At 47.2% G+C, this 19631-nt stretch overlaps 2 protein-coding genes across 3 annotated transcripts; both read right to left on the bottom strand.

Moving 5' to 3' along the window:
- Positions 1-9545: 9545 nt before the first annotated feature.
- Positions 9546-10438, bottom strand: LOC119307359 (glutaredoxin-C1). Its single transcript, XM_037583436.1, has one exon. It carries the CDS (start codon positions 10294-10296, stop codon positions 9985-9987), a length of 312 nt encoding a protein of 103 aa, XP_037439333.1. The 5' UTR covers positions 10297-10438; the 3' UTR covers positions 9546-9984.
- A 1924-nt stretch (positions 10439-12362) lies between these two features.
- On the bottom strand, positions 12363-18748 carry LOC119307358 (pentatricopeptide repeat-containing protein At4g18520, chloroplastic-like). Of its 2 annotated transcripts, none has more exons than XM_037583435.1 (2): positions 16646-18748; positions 12363-13937 (listed from the first exon to the last, which is right to left on the bottom strand). In XM_037583435.1, the coding sequence occupies exon 1, from the start codon at positions 18509-18511 to the stop codon at positions 16646-16648; it is 1866 nt and encodes a 621-aa protein (XP_037439332.1). In that variant the 5' UTR covers positions 18512-18748; the 3' UTR covers positions 12363-13937. The 2 variants fall into 2 exon arrangements, with proteins under 2 accessions (XP_037439332.1, XP_037439331.1); XM_037583434.1 differs by lacking the exon at positions 12363-13937 and adding an exon at positions 13955-16130.
- Positions 18749-19631: the final 883 nt, after the last annotated feature.

Raw genomic sequence — 19631 nt, 5'->3', positions numbered from 1 at the left:
GTCGAGCCCAAGCCGGAGCCCGGCCTCCCCGCTGAGTACGAGGAGATAGCCCGACGCGGCTTCTCCGACGAGGACGCCATGCAGTGGGCGCGGGACGACTACCTCCGCGACGAGATGCTCCGGCAGCGCCAGGCCCGGGAGGAGCTAGAAGCCCGCAAGCGTGGGCGCGAGGACGAGCACAGCATCGTGATCCTCGACAACGACGACGACGAGGACGCCCCCGGACCGTCCAACCCGCCGCGCCAACCGGGGGAGGGATGTAGCAGGGACGGCGGCGGCGGAGGCGGCGACGACAATGACAACGGCGACGATGACAACGACGGCGGCGACTACACGCGGTTTTACAGCCTCCTCGGCATGTACAACTGCAAGGGCGGACGGCGGGCGGCGAGGAGCGGCGATGGAGACGGCGAGGGGCAGCCCCTAGTAGTTTTTTCTTTTTTGTAAAATATGTTTAAATTTGAAGGAACTCGTCGATGTTTACGTTAAATTTGAGTCGTATTTGCGTCGTATTCAACTTTTTTTTAAACGTGGACGCCGCGACTGGGGGGAATCACGTCCCCAGCGTGCCGGTTAGCGCCTGTGCGCCCCAGGGGCGATTTTTAGCCCCTCCTGGGGGGCCAACGGCTGGAGATGCTCTAACCGGCTGCGGTCATATCCCAGAGGGCTAGGTACTTGGCCAACTCTTCGGCTCTGAGGACTGGTCCCAAATCCATAGGCTAGCTTCCCGTGAGTGCGTCGAACACCGTACAAAGAGGCATGCACGCGTGGTCTGATCCGATCATAGAGCGTAGGTGCGGTATCCTGTACATGATGCCTGTCAAGCCATCTTTCCACCCAGAAGTAGGAGGATTTGCCATATCTCCAACAAGAACAAACATAGTCGCCTGATCTATTTGAGTTGCCTCGGGTGGCACCTTGATGTCGAGCTCAGCCCATGGCCTGTCCCGGTCTGTGCGCCGCAGCCATAACCAACGTGCCCTGAGGGCCACGTTCATCCATTTGAAGTTTGGCAGCCCAAGGCCTCCCACCCCGTTCGAGGCGACTGCATGCTGGCCGCCCGGAAGGAGCTCCGATAAATCCAGATAATACTGTCAAGAACCTTTGCGGGTACTTTCAAAAAAAAAAAAAACCTTTGCGGGTATATCAAGGGCCATCATTACATGTATCAGCATGTCACTTATAACTGACCATACCAGAATTAATCTCACCGGTCACCACCTTGTCCATTCCAGTTGCAGGCCAAGTCAGCAGCTTCTGTGCCACTCGATCAATTCTTGAAATTGCGTTGCCGAATCCTTGCGGAGGGGAAGTGGCAAACCGAGGTACCCTACTGGGAAGGAGCAGATCGGATATCCAAGGTCCATCTGGATATAACTGAGCTCAAGATTTGTGCCTTTTATGAGACACACGAGAGTCAAATTGGGGGTTTGTCTGTTGTGGACTGGAGGTAACACCATCATCCTAATCATCCAGCGACAAGTTGGTTCTAGTATTGTATAGTCTTGTGCAGTTTATACAGTTAAGAAAAGATGTGCCTGAACTAGAGTGCACTGACAGTGCCATACATTCTTACGTACAAAATTCCTTGAGGGACATGGTGCACGCTCTTACTTTTAGTAAATTCTCCTCTATCCCATATTCGACAAGTCAGATGAGAGAGACAAGGGGAGAGATGCTGGTGAGATCATATGGTCCTTTGTACTCCTATGAACGCGCACATACATACATAGATGCTCATATACACTAACCTCCATGAACACAATACAGACGTACATGCTCATATACACTCAGTTATATAAACGCTCACACAACCCTACCTCTATGAACACGAAAATGTCGCCTCTCACTGAAACAATATTTCGCCCTTTACGAGACACAAGGAAGTCGAACATAAGTACCTGGTGGGCTAGGGTACCACCACCGTCCTTGCAATGAAGATATCATCAAAATTGATGTACCCATTGGATTTACTATCTTGATCTATCAAAAACCGTATGATCATGGCGATATTCTCTATGATGCAACATGCATTAATGCATTCTAAGCATGTTTTAAATCTCATCTCTTTTAATTATGCCATGCTTAATCTTTTATGGTTTTTTTAACTTATATCCAATTTAATTTTTTCACATGGTTTGAGTCTTAATAATGAATTTACACTGTGTAAAATATTTAGGAACCAAATATCCAATTCCGCAGCAACACATGATTTATCATCTTGTTAATTTGATGATTGATTCTTTAGTACTGCATAGAACCTTGATGCTATAGCCTATTAGCAGTCTAAGAAGATAGTCTTAAATCTTATTTGAAATAACATGGACATATTTAAAATTTGTAGGTGATGAACCAACAAGTGCGTCTATAAGTGATGAACAGGTCCATGGTGCTCCAAGAGCAAAGCATAATGCTTACGAGGAAATATTATTGCGGTTTATCTACTAAATAAAATTGAAGTTTGGATAATCACGAAGTGGTAACAATTTGGGCACAAACATATGAATTTTTAAATTGGCTTTTATGAAAATTGCCGTCGATCCTTTAACCGATATTTCTCAGTTATGTGTTTATTAACTTATGGGAAACAATTTTGCGATGCTTCATGTATTCAGGATTGCCCTTCTTCTATTGGTTTAATCAATGTAATCACAACGAGCTCACATGGCAAGAGATCAAACTATTCTTGGACTGTGATGGTACTCACGCACCGCACATAGAATCTCCTTCGAGAGCATTCATAATTTCATATTCATATTGGGCAACTATACAGGGCCAACCCTAGGACATGTGAGAAGTGTGGTCGCCTAGGGTCCATCTTAAATAAGGGTCCAACACATATACATAAATATAGTTGTGCAACATAGCACAAACACTAATAAGAACTAGAAAATTGACATGTTGATGGATACCTGACTTTATCACCTACACATACGACTAGTTACGCTGGAAATAGGAGGGTTTGGCCAACCTCCATCCACCTAATGTTAGGCTATGATATTATTTCTATCCCGCAATCACATACATTATGTAGTAAAGACCTTCTTTGCTAATGAAAATTGCACTTTTTGTTTATGTCTTATAATGACATTCATATTGTGCATTGTATATTGTGGATCGCTTCTTTTACTTTATCAATAGTCATTGGGCCAATGTACCTATTCCCATATAAGCTCTTCAAAATGCAAGTGTCGGCCTTGTGAATATACTTAATAAATGCATCAAATATTGACATGCTAATTGATGTGTCTAACTTTCTTATCCTTTATATAAAATAAATGAATGCACCAAACTACTCTCGGACGTTGTGCAGTGGTTCCTCACTTCAATCCTGATTGGGAGAGACGTTCCCAAGCGATTATCATATTGTCCAGCCTTGTTATTTGTCACGCCGGTGGACAACACCACCGCGTGACTGCCAGTTGGCCGGCCAAGTGTTAGCGTGTGTGGGGTTCCACTTGTAAGCATGCGTGGGGTCCACTTGGGCTGGGTTGTGAGGGTGGCGTGAGTACTTAACCTCCTGGAGGGGGCATGTATCGGGCATGTTGATGGTAATTGAAATCTGAATTCTCACCTACTTTCCCCTGCTCATCCCCTTCTCCACGCTCTCTCCTTCCCCTTGTGTCGATCCCCTCTCCTGCCTACTCCTGGTCGCTCGCGATCGAGATCGGGGCGTTACAATTGGTAATCAAAGCCTCAATCCTGCCCCCAATTTTTTTTTCCGTTGCTCCCTGATCTGGATCGGTAACATCCACCGCCGCGGGTGTGACTGGCTCCGTTGAGTTCACACAAAATCCCCGGCGGGGTTCGATCTAGCAGGGGCGCGAGACGGCACCATCAAAGCCTTCCGCCCAAGCCAGGCAGTTGCTGGCGGCCATGGAGGACAACACCACCAGCATCAAGACCATGATGGAGACGATCCTCGCGCGCCTCGACGAGCAGAAGATCGACAACAACAAGCGCTTGGAAGCCCAGGTCGCCTTCAACACACAAGTCTCGCAAGATCTACGTTCCCTGACCAAGCAGGTCGACCTCACGCAGGCGGACATCGACGAGACGCGCAAGGCGCACGAGCGGTCCCATCACCACAAGGGCCGGGATCTCCGACGGTCTTCAACCCACCGCCGCCACCACCACCACCGCCGCGGCCCGGGGCTCCTGCACCTCACCAACCACAAGGGCCCCCGCCATCGCCGCGCTTCGGGGACCAACGATCGCCCCTGCTGGCGACGGCGCCCCAGATCGGTGCGCAGATTCAGCACGGGCACCCGCCCGTGCACCACCACTCGATGGCCAAGGCGCACCACCAGCAGCATCACCACAACGACAGCTACATCAAGCCTCCCAAGCATGATTTCCCGCGTTTTGACGGCAGCGCGCCGTTCCTCTGGCTTGACCGCTGTCGGGCGTACTTTGAACTCTATCGTGTGCCGCCGTCGAGCTGGGTGACCACGGCGACACTATATATCGAGGGACAAGCGGCTCACTGGCTACAGGCATTTCGACAAACACATGGTGGCCTCGCTTGGGAGGCATTCTGTGCAGCGATTACTGAAGAATTTGGCGTCGACGAGTTTGAGATGGAGATGAACAAACTGCTGCAACTCTGTCAGAGCGGCACCGTCAGCGAGTACCGCAAGGAATTTGATACCCACATGTATCATCTGCTAGCGCTCGATCCGTCGCTCAGTATCAAATTCTTCATCACCCAGTTCCTGTTGGGACTCAAGGACGAGTTACGCGCTGCGGTCCGGCTTCAGGCACCCAACAGCATAACACGCGCTTCGATTCTGGCACGAATCCAAGAGGAGGAACTCAGCATGCCCAGGGCGCGCCCACGACCGCAACCACAGGGTCGTCCACCGCCAGCGGCCGCGCGCCCACCTGTCGTGCCACGGCAACAACTGGACGACTACGCGCGTGAACGGCAACTCAAGGAATTCCGTCGAGCCAACGGACTCTGTTTCAAGTGCGGCGACAGACATACTAGAGAGCACCGCTGCAACACGCAGGCGCAGCTTCTCACCATTCAGGTTGGCACCTACGGCGAGCTGCTCACTAACGACACCGTGCACGCGCTCGACCTGCTCGACGCTCCAGAACTAGTCGTGCCTCCGCCCGAGTGCTGCACCATATCGGCACATGCTCTGGATGGCTCTGAAGCGCCCAGTACAATTTGGCTTCGCGCATTAGTGGGCAATCAGGTCATGTTGCTCCTTCTGGACTTCGGGAGCACGCACAGTTTTGTGAACAAATCCTTCGTCGAGCGCGTCGGCGCAACCACACAGGAGATTGCCGCCCTGGACGTGCAGGTGGCCAATGGCGATCGGCTCACCTGCTCTCGCCAAGTCCCGAAGCTCAAGTGGTGGATGCAGGGCCATACGTTCTCGACGCCCATGTACGAGCTCGACACCGGCGTGTACGACGGCATCCTCGGCATGGATTGGCTTGCCAAGCACAGCCCAATGACTTTTCACTGGCAAGACAAGTTCATCTCCTTCCTCCATGAAGGCGAGTTAGTTACACTGCAAGGTGTTCGACCCAAGAAGGCGACCACGCTCGCCGTGGTACAGCCGGCCGAGTTGTGCAAATTGATTGCCGGCAACGATATTTGGGCAATGGCCATGGTCGAGATGCAGCCACCAAGACCCAAATCCCGCAAGCCGTCGCAGACTCCAATCAGCGATCTCTTGGAGGAATTTGCTGACGTTTTTGACGCGCCCAAGGGTCTGCCTCCTCACCGCCAATATGATCATGCAGTTACCTTGGAAGACGGAGCGCAGCCAACCAACACCAGGCCATACCGCTACTCTCCTCTACAGAAAGACGAGATAGAGCGGCAAGTGAAGGAGATGCTCGACGCCGGAGTGATCACGCACTCTATCAGTCCGTATGCGGCGCCGGTGCTGCTTGTGAAGAAGAAGGATGGCACCTGGCGGTTCTGCGTGGATTACAGGCGCCTCAATGACGTGACAGTGAAGAACAAGTTTCCCCTACCTGTCGTCAACGAGTTACTCGACGAGCTCGCCGGCGCGGCCTTCTTCTCCAAGCTTGCTCTGCGCGCAGGCTACCATCAAATTCTCATGCACGAAGAAGATGAACACAAGACGGCATTCAAAACTCACCACGGCCACTTCCAATTCAGGGTCATGCCATTCGGGTTGACAAACGCTCTTGCCACGTTCCAATGCTTGATGAACGCCATCTTCGCCAAGTATACCCGTAAGTTTGTCATCATTTTTCTTGACGACATCCTTGTTTTCAGTGAGACTCTCGAAGGACACTTGGAACATCTCCGCATCGTCCTCAACTTGCTCCATGAGCACCAACTATATGCCAAGATGTCCAAGTGCTCATTCGCGCAAGACCACATAGACTACCTGGGTCACGTCATCTCCAAGCAGGGCGTCGCGACTGATTCCGAGAAGACAGACGCCATGGCGCAGTGGCCTACTCCAACCAATGCCACCAAGCTCCGTAGCTTTCTGGGGCTCACCGGCTATTACCGCAAGTTCGTCCCCCACTACGGGATCATCGCCAAGCCGCTCACCCAGTAGCTCACCAAGAAAGGCTTTGAATGGCCCGAGTCGGCACAGCTCGCGTTCGACACACTCAAGAAGGCGATGGTAACCACGCCGGTGCTCGCCCTCCCCGACTTCGACAAGCCCTTCTCCATCGAAACAGACGCGTGCAACACCGGCATCGGTGCCGTGCTCGTCCAAGACGGTCACCCCATCGCGTACTACAGCAAGGCGTTGGGCGTGAAGAACCAGAAGCTCTCCACCTACAATAAAGAGTTCTTGGCCGTCATGATGGCCGTGGACAAATGGCACTCATACCTGCAACACGGGCCATTTACCATCGTCACGGACCACAAGAGCTTATGCACGCTTGGGGATCAGCATATGGTAACCGATGTCCAGCGCCGCGCCATGTCCAAACTGGTCGGCCTTCAATTCAAGTTCCAATACAAGAGGGGCATTGACAACGGCGCTGCGGACGCGCTCTCTCACGTGGGCAGTCACTACAGCGCCAATGCGCTGTCCCTCTGTCAGCCCGCATGGATTTAGGAAGTGACCAATTCATATGCTACGGATCTAGATGCCCAGGAAAAGCTTCAGCAGCGCGCGCTGCATAGTCCGGACGACGAGGAGTACGAGCTGTACCGCAGAGTCATTCGCCGTCGCGGGCGGCTATGGATCGGCGCAAACACAACCCTGCACACCAAATTGATCAGCGCTCTGCATGACAGCGCCGTGGGGGGCCATTCTGGCTCGACAGCCACTTACCAACGAGTCAAGAAGCTGTTTGAGTGGAAGGGTTTGAAGCAAGATGTCGAAGACTATGTGCGGCAGTGCCAGGTCTGTTAACATGTGAAGCATGAGTTGCGCAAACCAGCGGGCAAATTGGCACCATTGCCCATTCCTACAGCTCCGTGGCGAGACTTGACAATGGACTTCATCGAGGGTTTGCCCAAATCAGAAGGGTTCGACATGATCATGGTGGTTGTCGACCGCTTCACCAAGTTTGCACACTTTGTGCCCTTGTGACACCCATTCACGGCGACACAAGTGGCAAAAGTGTTCTGGGACAACATCGTCAAGCTGCACGGCATCCCCTCCTCCATCGTCTTCGACCGCGACAAAGTGTTCACCAGTGTGCTCTGGCGTGAACTGCTAGCCAGAGCCGGCACCAAGCTCCTCTACTCCACTGCCTATCACCCTCAGACGGACGGACAAAGCGAGCGCGTGAACCAGTGCATGGAGATGTACTTGCGCTGCGCTGTCCACGACACCCCCAGGCAATGGTGTCGCTGGCTGCCCTCTGCAGAATTCTGGTACAACTCATCTTTCCACTCCTCTCTGGGTTGCTCTCCGTTCAAGGCTCTGTACGGTGTGGATGCAAACGAGGGAAGCATGACAACCTGGCCGACAACACAAGCACCATTGCCGGACGGGGAACGGTGGGATTGGGCACTGCACAAGGACAACCTGAAACTGCAGTTAACAAGAGCGCAACAAAAGTACAAGAAGTTTGCCGACAGAAATCGCACCGAGCGCGTCTTTCAGGTCGGTGAGCAAGTCCTTCTGAAACTGCAACCACATGTGCAGAAATCAGTGGCCAGCAGGCCATGCGCCAAACTCGCGTTCAAGTTCTTCGGGCCTTTTACCGTTATCACCAAGATCGGCCCTTCGGCATACAAGCTAGAGTTGCCAGCAGACAGTCGTATCCATCCAGTGTTTCATGTATCCCAGTAGAAGCCCTTCACACCGAATTATACACCGGTGTTCTCTGAACTTCCAGCAACGACAGACTTATCGATAGTGGACTCTGCACCAGTGGAGATCATGGACAGAAGAATGGTGAAAAGAGGAGACGCTCCAGTGATCCAAGTTCAAGTGGCCTGGGACACAACTCCTCCGTCTACTACCTGGGAAGATTACGATGTTCTGCGACGGCACTTTCCTCAGGGAACAATCTGGAACGACAACCCAAACGAAGAAGGGGCTGAATCTCAAGAAGGGGAGAATGTCACGCCGGTGGACAGCACCACCGCGTGACTGCCAGTTGGTCGGCCAAGTGTTAGCGTGTGTGGGGTTCCACTTGTAAGCGTGCGTGGGGTCCACTTGGGCTGGGTTGTGAGGGTGGCGTGAGTACTTAACCTCCTGGAGGGGGCATGTATCGGGCATGTTGATGGTAATTGAAATCTGAATTCTCCCCTAATTTCCCCAGCTCATCCCCTTCTCCACGCTCTCTCCTTCCCCTTGTGTCGATCCCCTCTCCTGCCTACTCCTGGTCGCTCGCGATCGAGATTGGGGCGTTACAATTGGTAATCAAAGCCTCAATCCTGCCCCCCAATTTTTTTTCTCGTTGCTCCCTGATCTGGATCGGTAACATCCACCGCCGCGGGTGTGACTGCCCCCAAAATTTGTTGTTATTGCTCAAGCAATAAACTTTGTAAAACTGGAGAGTCTCTAGTATGCAGGAGGTCATAGGATGGACATAAAGATAATGGTTATACGGTTAGAATTCAACGGGAAGGGGGGTGGGGGGCTTGGCCCCCTCCCTCCACCTTATGTTTGTGCGGACGACTTTGACTGACATCCTTTTTTTTTACAATCAACACCTCCTTTATTAATTGGCTACAAATGTACCATCAGAAACAAGGAGTGGGACTACAACCACTAGGGCAGCATCCAACGTCTAAAGACATAAAGAAAAGCAATCATCAGAAATTGCACTCGCCTCTGAAGAAGAGCTCCCCTCCTGAAGAGCATATATGACTTCCAAACTGCCGGAGTTCAATTCAATCCTGCTGCACCCAACGGTTTGGGCTGAATTCAGTCGAAATCTCATCTCAATCGCTTCAACTGTGAACGCATCATAACAAATATCTAATTTTTCATTTGCTGCCGCAATAAATTTGCCATTGTGGTCTCTCAATAATAACTTCTAAAAGATTCGATACGTAACAATCCTGCAGCTGAAAACTTGACTGGACAATAATTTTTTCATACTCCTGACTAATAGCAAAACCGAGTTAATAAAGTTGAAATAGTTAGCCCTTAAAATAGAGGTAGTGAATCCTGCATGTTACAAAGGCATCTCCAATGCAGACTGGGATCCTTAGACTTAAATCTCTCGACTTTAAGATAGAGGACATGTGGGCCCCCATCAAATTGGTCCACATGCCACTATGCCAGTCACAACTTAAGTCATACTCCCTCCGTTTCAAATTACTCGTCGTTGAAATGGATGTATCTAGAACTAAAATGCATCTAGATACATCCATACGTGCGACAAGTAATTCGGAACAGAGGGAGTAGAATCGTACTCCCCCTCTGCAGTGCTAAAATAAAACGACCTGCATGGTTTCCTTTTTTTATCTTTGATCATCACCTGATAGAGAAAACAGAACACGTAGGCATACGTGTATTACATTATTCTCTAGCATCAGGCACCTAAAAAACCATCTCCCGCGCACTAGACCCAGACAGCACCTGCGTTACGAAGCAGCGGGACAAGCTTGCCGCTGAGGTGAAGGGACATGACCTTGTCGGTGGATCCGACGAGCCTGCCGCCGATGAACACCGCCGGCACGGCCGGGTTCCGACCGAGAAGCCTCGCCAGCGCCTTCTCCATCTCCTTCCCCCTAGGGTCCTCGTCGAGATCCACCTCCGCCGGGTTCGCCCCGAGATCCCGGAAGAGTCGCGCCACCGTGTGGCACATGCAGCAGGAGCTCATGCTGAAAATCACCACCGCCCGCTGCCCCGCCAGCTTCGTCACCTGCTCCATCAAGCTCACCCGACCTTGATCTTCACCACCAACTCAAAAGAACAATGCTGTTGATGTAGAAGTCTTTCAGTGCTACGTGTACCGAGTCTTTGACTCGTGCTCGCTTGCTTTGGAGTTGGGCACGGGGGGCGCCTGCTTATATAGCCATGGAAATGTGCACCGGCCGGCTGGATGAGCTTGGAGCAATTTGATCGACCCGAGAAAAAGGTGATACGGGAGGGTTCGGATAAATATATGCCGAGCTCCTTTAACTTGTGTTGCTCCACGTATAGGTCTAGTGTAGAGCATCGAATATTTTGACGGCAATGGCGATGCGGCAACCAGCAGACATCAATAGGGCCATGATACAATGGACTGTGGTATTGTTGATAAGGCCTGGAGCTCTGACTTTTAAAATAGTTCTCTTCTATCCCCTATTCGACAAGTCAGCTGAGAGAGACATCAATATAGATGCAGATTCTAGTGAGATCATATGGAATCTTGTCTAGTCTTACATACGTAAGGTTCTAGCATACTGTATAAGACCGAGAAAATACTTGTAGCAGTTTTTTTTTAAATAATACTTGTAGCAGATGACAGTTAGGAAATGATGTGGGTAACCCTAAAAAAATGATGTGGGTAAACCAGGGCGCACCTACACGTCCACCCATTCCGTGCTTTTTCTCAAACAAAACAAATATAGGGGTTGTTTGGTTCTAGGCCTAGGAGCGACACACTTTGCCATACAGGGGTTGTTTGGTTTGAGACTAAGTTTGCGAAAGCTTGCCACACCTAAGGTTAGGCAATTTGACCAACTTAGGTGTGTGTTTGGTTCAAGCCACATCTTAGGCAAGCCACACTATGGTTCCACATCACATACACATAACAATTGTGGCAAGATACCCCTAGGCTTGCCAACTTGTGGCTCTCATTTTGAAGAACTAACCTTAGGTAAGTTTGGCAACATTGTATGGCAAAGTGTGTCGCTCCTAGGCCTAGAACCAAACAACCCCACAATGTTGCCAAACTTACCTAAGGTTAGTTCTTCAAAATGAGAGCCACAAGTTGGCAAGCCTAAGGGAATCTTGCCACACTTGTTATGTGTATGTGATGTGGGACCATAGTATGGCTTGCCTAAGATGTGGCTTGAACCAAACACACACCTAAGTTGGTCAAATTGCCTAACCTTAGGTGTGGCAAGCTTTCGCAAACTTAGTCTCAAACCAAACAACCCCATAGTCTTGCTTCGGTACACCCCCTAAACGTTACTTAAAAAGCTTTCTAGTAAATTGAGTTTTCCTTCGGTACAACCCCACCCCTCGAAAAGTTTATCGATTTCGATGCAGATTAAAGATGACAATAATATATAAAGCTGAAACTTTGCTTCACGTCCACAAGGATTTAGATGTCACTATCATCTGAATTATCACATGGACCAGTTGGTGGAAATAATTAACAGCAGGGTTGCTCACTGCTAACCAAGCAAACATACCCAAGCTTGGCGTAGCCCTTGGAAGTAGAAGAACCTGGAGATTACAAACTTACAAACAGCAGGGGTGGAAGACACAATATTAGAATACCAAACCCTATTGAGCAAATCACCAATTATTAACGAACTAGAGTATCAACAAATAATCTTAGTTAAAGGTGTGTCACGAAAATTGTTTCTTCCCATATGTCTACGATTTGGAGTTAAGTTACTACTCAGAGAGAAACGGAGTAGTCCATGTTTAAGCCCAGACCTAGGATCTGAGCTTGCATAGGCTGGATACTCCTCCACAGGAAACCGGGCTTGTAACACTCATCTCCGATCTGGGAAACAACTTCTCTTCGTATATGTGGGATCCCATCCTCTGCCTACTTTTTTTTTTCTCACAGCCTGTCGCATACTTCTCTTCGTAATATTTCATTAGAGGTACTACCTCTGTAACTTTTTATAAGACGTTTTTGGAGTCGATCACAGTGTCAAAAAACGTCTTATACTCCCTCCGTCCGGAAATACTTGTCATTGAAATGGATGTATTTAGACGTATTTTAGTTTTAGATACATCTACTTTCATTCATTTTGATGACAAGTGATTCCGGACGGAGGGAGTACTTATTAAGTTACGGAGGGAGTACATCATAAAAAAAACAGAAAGATATATACTTCCAGCCAACACCTCTCGCTTGAGATGTATTGTGTTGATCAATACACAACATTGGTGTTTCATTAGATATGAATGATGTTACCGCACAGTGTAGTACTTGAGTAGCATGCTTAAGCAACATAGAAAGCTGTTGAACCAGCACAATGCATGGCACAAAACATCGCAACTGAAACATGCTTTTGTTGTTGCCTCTAATGATTATACTACACTGCATCTTCGTCTATCAGAATCTTTCTCACAGGCACCGAACAAATTTCAGATGCAACAGATCACTAAGGTGTTGGAAATAACAAGAATGTGCAAGCCCCCTTGGTGAAGTCCCAACATTGACGTTACTGGGAACCTACACAGTTCAGCTATGTTATTAAGCTAATTATGCCTGCTTTTTATTGCAATTACCCCTTTTCTCTGGTAAAAAACCTGATGGGGAACACATTAGGATGGCAGAGATGAACCATAGTTGGAATGCCGTGGCACTGCAATAGGTGATATGTATTTGGAGGCAACTCATAGCAGTGTCAAACTATCTATTTCATTCCGCTTCAAAGGAAGGCAAACCAACCATGGTGGCTGTCCAGTGCATCAGATATGAGGAATTGCCTAGATAAATAGAGTTCCCATCCGTAAAGACAAGTCTTGATCACTATTTTCTGCTTGGCTATTCTAGTAGCAAAATCTAGTTTCTATACATGTATTGTAGACTAGAATTTAGATATTTTGTAGCTCATTTATTGAGCACTAGAAGCAGCATGAACATGTCCAGGTTCAGTAGCCAAAGTCCATTAGAACACGAATACTTGTACTCTATAAATATGTCTGAATGAGCTACTAAAAAGCTGCCCAGCTTTGCAGCACAAAAACCATCACTTTTTGCTCTAGTTAGTGTGACCCATTTGTGCTGCCATAAGGTGTAGGCAAAGCTGCTTGGTGCTGCTGCACCAAAATCAGTATTAAGGTATAATCAGTTACTTGTGTTTGTGTAATGTGCTGCCGTTCTAGAAGGGAGAGACTGTCATTTCCAACAGTTGTGACCTGGACTTGATATTAGGGCAAGATGAGCACAGTCAAAAGTCAAGAAAACACGCCTTAAAACAAAGATTCTATTATGTATCTGAAAGCGTTCATGAGATTTGTCAATTTGGGAAAATTTTACTTCTGCACATATTTAAAAAAAAAGTTGATGTAAAATAAGAGAAATTAGAACAAGGAAAGGGCAGGTATTCTTATAGCTTTCGGTCTTTTTGCTGCCAAAATATCATTACTCATTACCGAACACCATCAGTCTATCCAAAACTAGATCAAACCCAGATTTAATTATCTTTACCTTTTCCTCTGCAGCATCCAGATTGGCCATTTCTGTAACTGCCATGTTTTTGCATCTGTAAGCCCTATTATCCATTTTAAAAAGAAGGGGGGAGAGTAGGACTCAGTTTTTAAATGTAAAAGGAATCACTTGAGCCCGACACACCTTTGCATGATTCTCCGTCTGACTTGCCACAGTCATAAGGCCAGCTTCAAGAAGTGGGAGACAAAATAAAATAATCAGCAAAATAACCGTTCATTCACATAGCAAATTATTTTGTGTGAAGCAATACAAAGAGTAGTACAGGTTTATAGTGTCCATGGAATCTCCAGTAGGGAAAGATTCATATTCATTGAGGATAGATGAAACATGTTGAAAGACCTCCACATGGGGCACCAACATGACATACATGCTGTTGTGTAAGGCAATATATCGCTAACATAGATCTACTGTTTATACAATGTAGAAATTATATACCCAATTGTAAGCAGCGAGATGATTGACAGAATTGTTTGGAGGAGAAAACTGCAATTATGCAATATGAGTTAGAAGGCAATAGAACAGTGTGCAAAAGGAGTTACCACATTCAATTCACTACTTGGTTTTATAAACTGCCCAATATACATATTCGGATTCAGTAGATTGATGTATCGTGTCTATCTTAAAGCAAAATATGTTAGCTTCCACAAGTTCTGCAGTCAGAATTTATGATCTAGGCGCTTCAAAGATACGAGTCCAGAACTGCATCGCACTTCTGTATATTTAACTGAACTTTACAGTTATTCAAATTCCAACTATTTGAAATCACTTTAATTGTTTGTTTCAAAAAATCACTTTAATTGTTTTTTTTTTGGTTTCCCAAAGAGAAAGGTGTCAATTTCTTCAGGCTATATGATCCAAATGAAGTTCAGACAGACTTAAAGAGGTTAGTCATGAATTGCATACACCTAGTGTTTGCTGAACTAAATTGAACTGTCCTCTGGGGCCACAGACAAGTTAAGGTAATGAGCTCCAACTCCCTGTTTCTTGCAAGACCTGGAGTTTGTAGGCTAAATAAAGTACCATTAGCATAAATTTTCAGTCTAACATGAATAAAGAAGGCTTATGTCAACACCCTTAATATACCCCTAGCTCCAGCACCTAGATTTTTTGGAGCCCCAGACAGCTGCCACAATAAAAAATATGGAAGTGCTAGTTTTTGCCAATTCAATAAAAAACGTGGAAGACCTTGTTACGCCTTTTAATAATATGGCTGCATGCATCGATTGATGCAGAGGCCGGAGGTCAACCTCCTTTTCTAAAAATAAAAAAAAATCTGCCATGCATCCAGAAAATAAACAGAGAGAAATGACACATGCGCATGTTCTCTATTCATGCACCATGCAATAGAATTAACCAAACACTTGATGTTGATATGGGTAATTTTACTGCTACAAACAATACAAGGCAGTGACAAAACCAGAAAATAGACATAGGTGAAGCCAAGAACAAACAAAATTGGCATTTCACACTGTACTCATGTCAGACATATTAATATGGAGATCGAGTGTTTCTGTCACAAATGTTTTCACTATTTACGCATGCATTAAGTATTCATTGTAAGATTTGCATTTCCATGACAAAAATACATATGGTACTGGAAAAGGAACTAACATTCTTCTTTTAGTTGTAGTGCGTGACTTCAATGCAGAAATCATTAATAATTGTATCTATCATGTACTCATATGGCAATCTCCTTCACAATGTAACAATCAAGCGATGTCTTAGAAGATGAAGCACAAAAGGTATTCTTACAGTTTGTTTCTCTGTTCAATGATGAAGATAAAAGGAAAGAAGTGGCCAGACAGGGGATCTGATGTGGAAGAGTATACGGATAACTAATAACAGGCTGCTTGTTACTAATACTTTTGACATAGAACATTTCATTAGAATAACTATTGCAACGGCTTTACTCCATCAATTATTTGCTCTTGTTTCATTATCTCTGTCATCACCTTTCCCAAGTATTCAGAAATAAGAGGGGACTGTATCTGATTACATTATATGACAAGCTAAACATTAGAGCAAGAATCAGCTATTCAAGCAACAAACCGATGAAGTGGATGGAAACTTTCTGAATCTAAGTAACATCTTGGGTTTTAGATTCTTTCAATGAACAAGAACAGAATTTAGTGAGAAAAATATTAGAGAACATGTTAAATTGATATATAGCATCAAGCAAGAAAAAAGAAATACGCTTCTTGAAAAAATATTCACAAACTACGCATTCTCCGCACATATTACCAGGAAATAACACCTTCTTTTAGCATGAGCTGCAACGTTAGGCCAACAGGTCAACCACTCTGAGGTCAGCAGAGCCACATGTGCAGCTTTATGATAACATTAGCACAATAAGTACAAATCTGGGATAAGGTTTGAAAAGTAGTAGTTCAGTGATAATTTTGAGATAGATAATTGCTGCAAGAAAAGTTCATTTGTTTAAGCAAGACAACTCTGAAAACATTGCAGCAAAATAATCAAACAAAATTGGTGTAAAATCAAAGGCCTAGCAGTTCCATCCTCCATATTACCCCAAAGAAAACCTCATATATGCTACATAATATAAATGTGTTGCAACCTTATTATTGCTTGAAATTTGGCTTTCAGGTAGAATACACCAACTCTGGAATTCAGATACTAAAACTCTTAACAGTAAATAAACAATATCAATTACCTAGCATCACTAACTAGTGCAGGAAACAGAGTAAAATAAATCAATATTTCTTTTCATGAGATTGCTCAATCTCAAAAGGAATCACATCACATGATAACCGATACAGAGTACGCGGAGAACTACTAGTAGCATAAATAGTTAAGCTAACTGCAAGAACTCTGTACAAATTAATCCCCAGAAATTAACTCAGACAGTAAATTTTACCTATCTGAGTGAACCAGTATTCGAGCCAGAAAAAGAGATGGAATCTGACTTCCATTGAAGATCACCGCATGATGTCAGAACTTTTGAAAGCATAAAGTCATCAGCGTCGTGCCCTTGTTGCTGCATTAGGTACATATACTTAAAAGCCTCTTCACAGAGGTCATTCTGAGCAAATCCTGTAATTATCACTTTCCATGTTACCAAGTTGTGTTCTGGCATGGCGTTGAAGACTCGTCGAGCTTCGTCAACTTTTCCACACCTCATGTACATGTCGATCAATGAGCTTCCCACAAACACATTTGAGAAGGCAGGAGTCTTGTTAACAACACCGTGAATCCTCCTTCCATCTTGCAGAGCCTCTAGTTTCGCACAGGCTTTCAAAGCTGAGGAATAAGTGTAGGTATTTGGAGTCACACCATCCCATAACATATCATCTAATGACTTGAGTGCTTCAGCACTATGACCAACACTATTGTAGCCTGAAATCATAGCTGTCCATGAGACAGCATCACGGTCTGGCATTTCTTCTAGAATTCGTGCAGCATATGTATACTCTCCACATTTACAGTAGCACCAAACAAGCGTACTCCCAATTTGAAGATTCTCCTGAATTGAATTCTTTATTACCTGTGCATGCAGTTCCTTACCAAGACTGAGTGATCTTATGGAGCCACAGGCACTAAGAAGACCAACAATGGTAAGATTGTTAACAGATACCCGTCGCGTCTTCATCTGTCGAAACAACATGATAGCCTTTTCAGCCTGGCTACTCTGCGCATAGCCCGAGATCAGAGAAGTCCATGTAATAGTGTTTCTTCTAGGCATCATATCAAACACTGCCTGAGCATCAGACACTTCCCTGTTTCTGGCATACATGGTAACAAGAGCGCTGCCGACATGGATGTCATTTTTGAACAACTTCTTCACAAGAGCACCATGCAGCTGCTTCCCACATCTTAGAGCCTTCTCTTCTGCACAAGCCTTGAGGATGCTGCACACCGTGAACTCATTAGGGTGAAATCCCTCAGAGATCATCGCCGGAAACATCTGAAGGGCCTTATCCCCACGCCCATGCTGCACATAAGCCGTGATCATTGTTGTCCACGAGATGACATCACGAGAGGTCATCTTATCGAACATCATTGAAGCGCTGGCAACATCACCACACCGAGCATAGAAGTGTGCAACGGCACTATCCACAATCACGTTGCTCCACCCTCCTTTCACAACACAACAATGGACCTGCCGCCCTAGCTTAGCATTGGATTGCTCACCACAAGACTTCAACAAGCAGACGAAACTCAAGCTGTTACCTCGCTCCCCGCTGGCCATCATATCCAAGAACAGCCTGACGACCTCACTGTAGCTGCCCGATTTCTGATACCCATTCATCATAGCCGTCCACGACACAACGGTCCTCTCAGGCATTTCATCAAACACCTTCCTCGCGTCTGAAATCTCATGGAACCTCGCATATGAAGTGATCAAATTATTAGCCAGGAAAATCCCCGGGCCATCCGGCGACCGCACAGCAACCCCGTGCACTCGCCGAACATCGGCCACGGTGCCGCAGGAACGCAACCAGGAAGCAAGCGTCTCCGCGTCCGGGGAGCCTGGCGAGCGCCCCTCGGCCTCAGGGTCTTGCTCCGGAGGGCCGTAGCCATCATCTGGGTGCGTTTGGGCACGCAAAGGTTGGTCCCTGGTCCGCGCCCGGGAAGATTGCGCCCTGAAATATTGATGCTCGGCCTTGCTGCTCTTGTGCCGGCCGAAGCTGCGTACTTTCCGCGGGGAGCTGCTCTGCTGCTGGAATGGTGGGAGCGGATAAGTTTGGATTCCCGGGGGCGAGAGAGAGCAGCAGAACAGCATCTGGTTTCCTCCCTCCCAGCTCCGGCGCGCGGGTGGACTCGGAGAGCTGGAAGAGGGGCGAAGGGAAGACAACACCGGGCACGGACGAAGTGGTGTACCTGGTGGTCCCCCGCCCGCTCTAGGAGGCGGCGAGCAAGTGGCGCGGCACCGGCGGCGGGGGGTGGGGAGGTGAAGTAGCTGGAGGTGACGATGGGGAGGCTCTGGTTGCCTGCCGGAGGCGATGCCTGATGGTGCCTGCTTGGCGTCGCTCCGGTGAGTGTGGGTGGCGTCGGAATTGTGGGGTGGATGGGTTTTTGTTTTCTTTTCCCTTTCTTTCGTGGATTTCGTCGAGCGAGTGGACCAGGGTTTATAAGAGTTAGTTCCTCTATCCGGAATTACACGACGCTTGTATGTATCTAGGCGTCGTCTAACTTCAGATGGATTGTTAGCGTGTGTTTGATTGTTGAACCAAGTGAAATGGAATGTAATGATTTCATCCCACTAGAATGTAATGGTTTCGTTCCATTAAAATGAAATGGTTCCGTCCTCGTGTTTGATAGAGCTAATGAGATGAAATGAAATGGTACCGTCACAGCTTTTAGTTAGAGGAGTAGAATGTAATATGTATCACTCAAATTTGCTGAGCAATATTATTTTCAAGTGCTAGTATTGCCCTTAAACATCATTTAGCAACTACTTAAATTCAAGGAAGGAGCAGGAGTATCCCTCTCACAAAGCAATCCAAACAATTCGGCTGTTGGACCTAAACAGGAGAAAGATCCAAGCTAGAAGGGAATCTAAACGAATTAAATCCAAGGAATTGTCCACTGCCTCTCACAATGTTGTACGTGCCCTCCAGTGCTACCCGAGCCGACCGTCGTAGGGCGCCTCTCCGTCTGTCGCTGGAGCTCCTGGAGCCGCGCCGGAGAGGGAGAGAGGTGGAGTGTTCGCCGAGATATCAAATCGAGGGAGGGTGGCGGCGCTGAGGTTCAGGAGGTTGTTTGCGAGTCATGGGAGGAGAAGGAAACGCATGTTCCTTGTGGTCCGCTCGATCTGGAGGTGTGCCTCAGTTCCGCATAAACATGGAATGTCGTTTCCTGGGACCGGTGGGTTTATGTTTCCTGGACATACCAAACACTGG

This window comes from Triticum dicoccoides, chromosome 5B (genome assembly GCF_002162155.2).
Source record: "Triticum dicoccoides isolate Atlit2015 ecotype Zavitan chromosome 5B, WEW_v2.0, whole genome shotgun sequence".
Lineage (NCBI taxonomy): Eukaryota > Viridiplantae > Streptophyta > Magnoliopsida > Poales > Poaceae > Triticum > Triticum dicoccoides.
This window is presented reverse-complemented; position numbering and strand designations above follow the sequence as displayed.

What these genes read in the sequence shown, in the direction of transcription:
- LOC119307359 (XM_037583436.1), bottom strand. Translation starts at nt 10,296, where the DNA reads ATGGAGCAGGTGACGAAGCTGGCGGGGCAGCGGGCGGTGGTGATTTTC.
- LOC119307358 (XM_037583435.1), bottom strand. Translation starts at nt 18,511, where the DNA reads ATGCTGTTCTGCTGCTCTCTCTCGCCCCCGGGAATCCAAACTTATCCG.